At 40.8% G+C, this 9,785-nt stretch overlaps 2 protein-coding genes across 3 annotated transcripts; both read right to left on the bottom strand.

The window, feature by feature from the left end:
* Window positions 1-322: 322 nt before the first annotated feature.
* LOC131879776 (pyruvate dehydrogenase (acetyl-transferring) kinase, mitochondrial-like) lies at window positions 323-3,416 on the bottom strand. The gene is made up of 2 exons (XM_059226190.1): window positions 3,296-3,416; window positions 323-2,387 (listed from the first exon to the last, which is right to left on the bottom strand). Exon 2 carries the CDS (start codon window positions 2,385-2,387, stop codon window positions 1,077-1,079), a length of 1,311 nt encoding a protein of 436 aa, XP_059082173.1. The 5' UTR covers window positions 3,296-3,416; the 3' UTR covers window positions 323-1,076.
* Window positions 3,417-4,089: 673 nt separating this feature from the next.
* On the bottom strand, window positions 4,090-9,785 carry LOC131879768 (uncharacterized). 2 transcript variants are annotated; one of them, XM_059226180.1, is made up of 4 exons: window positions 9,376-9,785; window positions 4,769-4,920; window positions 4,560-4,699; window positions 4,090-4,328 (listed from the first exon to the last, which is right to left on the bottom strand). In XM_059226180.1, the coding sequence occupies exons 2-4, from the start codon at window positions 4,911-4,913 to the stop codon at window positions 4,170-4,172; spliced, it is 444 nt and encodes a 147-aa protein (XP_059082163.1). In that variant the 5' UTR covers window positions 4,914-4,920; window positions 9,376-9,785; the 3' UTR covers window positions 4,090-4,169. The 2 variants fall into 2 exon arrangements, with proteins under 2 accessions (XP_059082163.1, XP_059082162.1); XM_059226179.1 differs by lacking the exon at window positions 9,376-9,785 and adding an exon at window positions 6,758-7,141.

The following is a 9,785-nucleotide window of genomic DNA, read 5'->3' as shown; positions in this document are numbered from 1 at the left end:
AAACACCAAGGACGACATCACAATTGACCCGAACACATTACAAATATACTATGTTTAGATCGGGTTGAAAATTGACAGTTTTAACGGTGACATGGTCATCAAGCTACCCAATGGTAGGGAATAGGAATAGACAGAGAAATATCACGTTGTATGACCATCTTTCTTGAATTCCTGTTGCCCAAAATACTGTTACGGTAAAAACGTCATGTGTCATCATAACACTTTACCACACACACTGTCCAACTTTACGGATCAAGTTTTGATGCGATTATTTAATAATAAAAAAGTCACAGATTAATCAATGGGAGTTTTTCCTGCCATGTTGTTACAATGTAGACATTCAGGTTTATTGGTCTTCTCGGGGGAATTATGTTACAGACACAGGGGTATTTAATGCAACAGGCACTAGACGTGCATACAAACACAATTATAGTTATCGTAATTTGTTGGGTCCACCACGTAACAAGTTGATTCACACTGACAATACTGTCACAGCCTTGAGTGCTTAGGATAAAGTACAACATTGAGGAAATATGGTCGTTACTGATCAGAGCCCTTTGATTTAAGAAAAAGGTAGGGAGATAATACACCCACAAGAAACACGATTTGGGTGGTCGGGGTGATACCTGTCACCATAGCAATACCAGAGATATCCTGGTTGTCCCAAAAGACTATTGTTGTAATAATACAGTTGCGAAGATCAAATGAAAAATTGGGAAAGGCACCAAAAGAGGGGAAGGAGGGAGTTCTCTTGAACTTTGTGGGAGAGATGGGTTCGAATTCATCGGATGAAGCTAAAATTCAAGATTGATTGTTGATATTGGAAGAGTTTCGGGAACAAATAATAGGAAGGTGGCGAAGGGACAAAGTGGTTCAATCTGAGAATTCCTGGTCCAAGTGGTTCCAAATTTCAAATGGACCCCTGTTCGATCTCACCTGCATGGGTGTGCTGCAAGACTTCATAGAAGTAGTCTATGTCTCAAGTTCATCTATGGTTGCAATTCGATGACAATTGTTAATAGCAATGGTATTGCTTTCGTTGACGCACGTATTATGTCGATTTCAGGGATGGCTTATTAATGTCGCCCGTTTCGCGTGTAGAATCCCGGAATAGGATCCGTCCAATCTGATCCATTGGATTCACTATTTAGATACGATTTCTTGGTGAAGTTGTTGAACACGGGTAAGACCTCGGCCGCGTCCTCGGCCAAAGCGCGAAGATACACAACCACATCCGTGCCCACCCCATGAAGTGAGGTCAAGGCAATATCACCCCTGAAATAACGGGCGTACAACCTCGACAATGGCAATCCATAACCCAATCCAGCCATGGGGGCCTGGCCCCCGCCTCCACTACCCATATCCGGACGAGGGGCGGTACTGTACATATAATGAAACAAGTTCTCCGAGATCTGACGCGGGACTCCGCCGCCTTGGTCCGAGATCCGGATTGAGATATCTTGCTCAGATTTGACCACGAGCACTCGGATGGCCGGATATTCATCCACGTCCTCGCCCAGATGCTCAATAGTCGCCCGAAGAGCATTCTTGAACAACTCGAACAGGATATGATACAAGTGAGCTGGCACGTACACAAACTCGACCACGTCGATGGCGGGATCACATGTGTTGGTGATGTCCAACGTCATTTCGGGTGATCGCATGTAAGTTTGATCGCACAGGAAGGAAGCATTCTGATATGCCCTCTGCACAATATGTGCCACGTTGCAATGCGGGCTGATGCATCCGATATCGGATTCTTCCTTGGGAAGCTGTCCTCCGTAAAGCATGAGGTGCTGGTTGATCAACATGCGGATACTAATCCGGGACATGTAGAGACGATCCAAGAAGTACTGAGTCTTGGCGTCAATCTCGGTGACCCCGTTTTGGGATTGATGTGTCACACTCATGACAGCCTCGGCCATCATCTCGACCGTGTCAGAATGGCGATTACGAATCCGATCCAGGGTTTCGGCAAACTGGGCGAATGTATCTGAGGATTGAGGTGCATTCTCATATTCGATCATCTCGCCAAAGCTGAGCATGTAGAAGTCCTGGATGAGGCGACAGGATTGCTGTCGAAGGAGTTCATCAGGGAGGAGCTCGATCTCCTGCATCATGTTGGCCAAACGAACAGGGATCTCTCGATGAAGAAAATCATAACTCCGACTCTCCGGCTCTTTAACACCGAAATGGAGAAAATGCGAGAGACTCACGGGAGAAGGAGAGTATTCGGCATATTTGCGATACTGCTCCAAGACCTTGGAGGAGTACGTGGAAAGCGATCTGTGGTGTCGGTCGATGGGTCTGAATGGCTTCTTGGCCCTACTTGTAACCAAACGACACAATTGGTCCCTCAAACGAGGTAACTGCCTCAAGGACAACATCTGGAACAAACGTCAATGCCAAATCATGGAATGATGATAATGAGATGTTGGCGTGTCTCTCCTTCACCATTCACCCCGCCGTCAGTAATACAACTGTGCGTTGTGTCGGTAGACAGTATAAACGTACACTGAGAACAGCAACGACAAATGTGGCTTCTCCTAGTTTCATGAGGAATAATGGAGAGTGAGAATGTGCCCATACATTCAAAATGAAGAGAGCGAACAATCCGGTTTGGCAGGTTGCTGAGTCGTTATAAATTACCAAACAACAACAAACTTTTGGGGGCTGGAATGGACTTCGTAACTATTTGCAACAAGATTAAGGCTACTATAACCAGATTTTTGCCATTCCGCAAAGTTTAGTACGTCTTCCTCATGTTCTTTAAATTACGAGTGAGAGAACCTATATGCGTATTTTGTTATTGATGATTTGAATGCGGAATTACATCAGTAAGCATTCGTGTTCTTGATATTTAAAAAAAATGTGTCTTCTTGCTAGGATTATCACTCTAAATCTCGCCAAACAACACGAATTCACGAATTTGCCAGTTCGATGCTCATTGATTCGTTTCTACTTCAATCTTATAAAGACATTCTATACAAACACCCAAGGCGAATTTGAGTAACCAAGAGATGTCACAACAGTTAATGTAATCCTTCATGAGAAGTTCTCACGCCAGATTTCGGACGGACTTCAATGCCGCTTTCAAAAATTCTCCTTCAAAAAATGACTTAACCATATACAGGCTTTGTTTAAGCCATACTTTTATTAGTGTGATACAAATTGGAAACTCTGTAACAATCACATGGCAAACGAAGGCAGGAAAAGTACGCGCAATCTTTAAATAGACTGTTCAACGCAAAAAAACGTGTTTCTTTCGACAAATCTTTAAATAAATAATTATTACCTTTTCTCAGCAACAGAGGCTTTGGATCCCACGATTAATTCAAGGGTTGCCAGATGAGGGTCGCAAAAATGGCCAAACTTATTATTCTTATCTTTGTTATCTTTTGCTTGCATTTTCCCGAAGAACTTGATATGGGATACTTGAACGGAAAACTCGACATGTTTTTATGTCCTGACCCATTCCCCCAGTTTTATGATTTGGGATTTGGGCGCCAGTTTCAGCGTCACTGTTTGGAACTTTGTCAAAGTGGGACAGAAGGTCACTCTAGAATGAAATACCTGAACGGTCCAATAATGGACCAATCAGAAGAAGTTCAATCGTTCACTTGGCCAATCAGCAGACAGAATGGGAAGTCGTACATGTTCCAGAATCCAAAAGTGGTTTTTCGGAGTAGAAACCAAAAAATTCACCCAACCTTGCATTTTTCTTACACTGAAGTTATTTAATGTCCAGTAACACTAAATGAGAAAGAGAAAAGTTGATTTCATAAGACCAATCATTTTCTTTGGGGGGTTGATTTGACTTGGGATAACAAGTGATTGAGTACATAAAACTTGTTTTCGAATGCAGGGCAACCAAATAGAAGAAATATTTGGAAACCATCAATTCCTTCTGATTTCAAAATGTGATCTCAATGCATCTTTAGAGGCAGTTAGCTCGTTTGATGGACCGATTGCTTTCCTTAGTTTTAATATCAAGAGCTCTTCTTAGTCGTCCGCATTTGTTGCACTTCATATTTTGAAATCAGTCACAAGTAGCCCCTTGGGCATTTATAAGAACATAAGACTGGAAGATGGGAAAAAAATCATATATTTAAGTTAAACACACATGCATAATAAACACCAAGGTGATACTTCGTGTCCATTTTTTCTGGTTATTTTTCGCCTTTTTCTTGGATGGTTGGTGGTGCAACCACTCTAGACATGGAAATTTTCTTGTGCCTTTGATATAGGTTCAAGGCTCCTTTCAGGGATTGCATGTCAATTTGAACCGGCTCGAAAGATTCAGCATCATCTAATGAGTCTGTTGAGGCCTGAAAATAAGCATTATTTTTGGGCTCATTATTCGATCTAATAGTTTCCTCTTGGGAAATATCGGGGAGGAGAATCGAACCGGGATCCTCCCCATAGTTGAAAACTTCTCCTCCAAAAGATTAACTTTCGTCTTCAGGATTTGAATCCAAGACACTTGAGAAGGAGACCCTTTTGCCTGGTTCGACTCTTAAAGTTAGATTGCGCTAGTTTCAAAAGGTGACAATTTTTACCTGGGATCCTGTGGACGATTTTCTTTGCTCAACTTGGACTGTAATCGTGTCGTTTGGAACATCGTCAAATCCACTTTCATCTCCATAACAACTGAGTCCATCCTCGGATTCCAATTCCCAAGCATCGCCCACATCGAGATCTATTGAATGATAACAAAAATCATTGCCAATGATCATTGTTTGATTATCATTGCCATAGTTGGCCATACCCAAAATGTTTTGGATGGTCGACTTAAAGTCATTGGGATCCATTCCTAATCTTAATGAAATATCCGAAACATTCGAGCACGTGGAGATGGCCGAGAGTTTGCGGTGCATATCCGTGGACAATTTCCGTGAAGTCTTCCGCTCCATCTTGAAACTGAAACAGAAAAAGAACCATGTCATGCATCTCTTTTCAGAAGCGCAAATTCATTGAAAGTAACAGCATTGACGTTGGACTACCAAGATGAGAACCGAGCTCGGGCAAAAAAATCATAATGATGATGAGACTTCCGCAAAGTGCGCAATTTGCCATTTCGAATGTGTTTATGTTCTTTGTTCAACCATAACGTTCGATCCTGATGTACAATGTCCATGCGAGGTTGTTCGTACGACAACAATGGTTATCGGAGTTTTTGCACTTGCCAAGGCTCGAGACGGACATTTACAACCATGATGTCCGTGACCACCGGCTAATTTATCCAATAAGTCCTGTTTGCGAGCCTTCGAGAATCCAGAGTTTTTAAACCGTCCCCCTGAAGAGACTAAGAAATACCTTGCTAATGAAAATACTTTTGTTTTCGTCCGTGTTTTATTATTTTACTCCTAAACCAGCGTTACATTTCAAGCCCGAGGATGAAGATGTTCATTGTTGTTATTAAAGTTGAATGAGAAGGATGGTGATAGCATGATAAAAAATTGGAATCTTTGGGCCGTCTTTTTCTTCGAATAAGTCTAAGGGCATTAGGCTCAATACTATTTTTCTATAAGAGGGGTCTTATTTCATACGTCAGTTCAAATTTTGAGGGAGTGACCCATGTTAGATGGCTAAAAAGATTTCTTGTGACATGTCATGAACGGAAAAAGGGTTAGTTGCTGATTTTTGGCTGATGACGACTCAGAGAAGTATGTGATAAAAAATCAAGTAAGACAAGTCGGCCTAAACTGCCCTTTTTTGGAGGAGGACAACGCACAATAGTTTGATAGCGCACTCTGACGGGCAGAATATAAACCATTCTTTGCGGAGTGTTGCGACGAATACTGTACATTTGTCTAATGTTTTATGTCCTTTTAGGCGTTGTTACTCTAGAGAGTAAGTGTTATTTCCATTTTAAGTCTAATATAAATGAATCATTTTCTTATGCAAGCGCCAATTCAAGTAAACAACCGCCAGCTCTGCGAATGATATCTACATAGTTGTCACGAAATAGTTTGGCTTTTGTGATCAAGATTCACTGGGACATTTTCTTCGATATACGTATGTCAGCTTGTCTGGTTCTACCCCCGTTTATTCTTCTTCGTGGTTTAGCACCGAGGTCAGCTTAAATGCGTTTTTTTGTGCCTCTGGCGCTTGAGGCAAAAACTGATGAAGATAAATACCCTACCATGATCTTAAGACGCGCAATATCACTACACTTTGTGCGTCGGATCATCAGATCTCATGACAATGGATAGCCACAGATAGTTGACCGTGCCCTGTTCTAGTCCCGTCAATTTGGCGGCCAGCATAAGATGGTAAGCAATCCCTCTGTTCTTATGGTACACATGGGCAAGTGCTTCAAATTTATGACAAATTTGGGTTCATTTCGTTGGGCTTTTCAATTGAGTGATATTTAATGCGTCAAGTGAATTGTCATTACTCCGAAACAATTGTGCTCAGAACTTTGATTAGGGCATTTTCAATCAGAGGTCGTCAACCAGTAACCAAAAGCCAACCACAAATTAGAAAGATGAATGGCTTTTCCGAGCGGAACCAAATGGAGCCTAATGAGAGATGTGACCTCATCTCGAATCCTTGTCATTATCAAGTGGAGGCATAAAAGTCTGTTATCATAATGACCGAGAAAAACACGAAAACAGACCAGATCTGTCAATGCCGAAATATCGGACTTTTTTGCACTTGCCGCGAACATATCTGAGAATTGCCATACACGACAAGTAGAAGGAATAGAAGGAAGCAAGGCTAGTGTTTCACAAAATATGATGGCAAAACTTACTTGAACATTTTGAACATGATGTTGCTTGACTGATCTTCGATGTAGTAATTAAATTTTATCACATCACTCCAAACGACTGGAGTTTTGAACATGTGCCTGCGAATGTGCACAGGTTGAATTCTACTGAATAGGTTAGAATAGCAAGCCGGGGATCTTCTTTTCAAATGCTCGCACGGTTTTTTGCTCGAATGTCCTCGAAACTCAAAATATAGAACACATGTACTGAAAAATTCGACACTTTGTAAAGAGTGGCTTTCCTCAGTCCATGCAATATTCGTCCAATCTTCACATTGATACTCAGGCAACCCCTTCAACGTTGTCACAGCTACTCGCAACGCCGATCTTTCTCAAGTGTCGCTTCCAGCAAGCTTTGATGTTTAACCCGCCTGGAATGTGGAAGAGGTCTTTTTTGGTCTCCATTGTCCAACTCGATACGTGATCTGAACGACAAGTATTCGAACGTCGCTCAAAATCAGGCCAACGCATTGTTTTGACGCTGAAGTTAAGCAGAGAGAGAGATGATTTACCGATTCCTTATCTAGATCATGGTGTACATCTTATACCGCACAATGAACTTCTGATTGCTTTGATGACGCCCTCTTCGGCAAATTGTACGATGAGTGTCTACCATTCACCAGAGCTATGGCAAAAAGCCTCAAGGTAGCTTCTGAGGTAGGCCTGATGTCATTAGGACATGTAAAAAAGCAGGGGGCCCATTCGAACGAACCATTCACATTTTGAGTGCAAATTAGATGGAGGGTGCCGTAGAAATATGAACAACTCTAATGATGGACGGATAGACAGAAGGTTATTATTTCTTATTTTACATTTCAAGAAAACATTTTTTTTCTTTCTTTTGAATGAGCAAATTGAGCAGTGGCCTACGCCTTTTCACTATCAGATCAATAAAACATATATGTCAAAAATTATGCCCTCTCAAATGATATGGCAATGCTACACACCCCTTTGAAAATTGAGAACCTCTTGATGTCCATATTCACCTGAAAGGTGCTAACTCTTTTGGTTTCAGAACTTTGACAAATCAGATTTTGATAGTGCTTGGTCTAAGATTTGGGCATTTGATTGGATTACCAATTTAACCACACAATCCTTTTTCTCATGTTTTCCCTCTGGTAACTACATATTTTATTTGTTCTTTTCAGTCATTTGACTTAAGTCTGGTCTTCTTATTTTTCTCTTTGTAGTTCATGAAATCATGATGGTTAGTTTATTTGATAGATTCAATTACTCATTTTGAATATTGTTTTTGTCTTCTCTTCACTTGTAGTTCTCAGTTTTCACCTCAAGTCAAATATTTTTTTTTAATATAGATGTTTGATGAGCAGATAAGACTTTGATTGATAAATTCCTATAGATTTTAGAATTGTTTGCTGGAACTCTTATATATCTTTCAGTTTTTGGGGTCTTTTTGTTAAAAACAAAGATTGATATTTACACATACAAGTGACTATCGGTCCACTGAACGATTGGTTGACTAGTGAGTAATACTGGGAGTGTATCACACAAGGAGTTTACTGTATTATATTGCCAACCAAGCACTCGACCATTAGACATCCATTCTCTAAAAATCTATGACTCAAGTTTAGATTTTAAGGGAATACAAGTTTTCTCGAGGAAGAAGCTGTATTTGAATGATTGAGAACATATCATAACAATTCTAGATCTCAGCCAATCAGTCCACTCTTGGAGAAGTTCTTAACCTCGCTATGACTTGTGTTGCAAAGGAGGCAGCAGAAGGCGGTTCACTTTTGCCAGGCAAACAAGTTCATATCCAAGTGACGGTGTACTGCCCGTGGAAATAAATCAAATTTAAAACAACCAACCATTAAAAGAACCTCTCAGGGTTCGACGAGCTCCGTTGATAAGACAACAAAGCCCGTTGAGCTTTTAGGGTGAACTGTTCTTGTGAGGCAGAGCCAGTCCCCTGACAGTTATGAGAAGGAAATGTCGAGCTTTGGGAAATATTGTCCCATTTAGTCAATCATATCCAGAAGCTGGCAATTATTGATCAAAAATCCTGTTGTGGTGAATCGATTGCCATGAACACCCACAGACACTCACTCAGGTCTTGCATGGCAATATTTCATGAAATGTTCATTAATTTTTGCCATCGATGGTTGTTCTTTATTAATATTTAGTTTTAAATAAATTTAGTTGTAAATAGTATTTATTTAGTATTTCTATAACCCTAGTTCTTTGCACTTGATTTCAAGGCTTGATTACATATCTCCAAGATATTGCCTCCTACAGGGTGATACAAAGAAAACAGAACTTAAAGTTATGTCCACCCGTAACTCTGGAGTGAAAAGCGCGAGCTCAAGTCAAAAGATTGACTGAAGATTCCCGATTGGTAAATTCGATAACATTTTGTCAAAAATGGGTTTCTAGATCAGGAATGCACAGTCAAATATTTTGCTTCCATTCTTTTAAAATCTTAGATACTTTAGTCACACTCATCATCATTTTCCCCAAAGACACAAAATTACAAAATCACAAACAAAGACAAACGTAAAACTGTTCTCCATGAATCCGTGGAACCACAGATTATAAATGCCATCCTTCTTTGAAAGTGTGACATGCATGGAGTGTTATCTTACCTTGAAGGAGTTGCCAAAATCAATCACCGCAAGAAGGTTCCTGTATGTATGTGCGTATGTAGTCCCGGAATTATCGATTGTTATAAGGACTGTGAAAAGTGTGGCCGAGCGTCCTGACAAACAAAGCAAGACTGTGGTGGTTGAACTCGAAACACGGCGACAAGTCTTGCGGCAAGTTTGATCAACACGATCGCCCCTAGATCTACTGCAATACGTAAAAGGCACCGTTGAACACAGACAGATCTGCTCGTTCGTCTCAAGATCGTTCGCAACCGTGTCTCAAAGAGGGCACAAAATGTTTGCCCTTCAAATCGAAAGAAGGCACTACGGTTTGATGGATGTGTTTGGGCCAAGATGTTTCGTTCGAAACATATGAATTGAATGAAATGGTTCGTATGCATGAGAAACCT

This window comes from Tigriopus californicus, chromosome 4, assembly GCF_007210705.1.
Source record: "Tigriopus californicus strain San Diego chromosome 4, Tcal_SD_v2.1, whole genome shotgun sequence".
Classification (NCBI taxonomy): domain Eukaryota; kingdom Metazoa; phylum Arthropoda; class Copepoda; order Harpacticoida; family Harpacticidae; genus Tigriopus; species Tigriopus californicus.
The sequence above is the reverse complement of the archived record's forward strand: the minus strand, read 5'-3'. Positions and strand labels throughout refer to the sequence as shown.

Excerpts from the sequence above, each read along its gene's own strand:
- LOC131879776 (XM_059226190.1), bottom strand. The coding sequence starts at position 2,387 with ATGTTGTCCTTGAGGCAGTTACCTCGTTTGAGGGACCAATTGTGTCGT.
- LOC131879768 (XM_059226179.1), bottom strand. The coding sequence starts at position 6,849 with ATGTTCAAAACTCCAGTCGTTTGGAGTGATGTGATAAAATTTAATTAC. Across the intron at positions 4,921-6,757 it reads ATCATGTTCAAAATGTTCAA|TTTCAAGATGGAGCGGAAGA; the intron begins GTAAGTTTTGCC and ends TTTCTGTTTCAG. Across the intron at positions 4,700-4,768 it reads GACCATCCAAAACATTTTGG|ATCTCGATGTGGGCGATGCT; the intron begins GTATGGCCAACT and ends ATCATTCAATAG.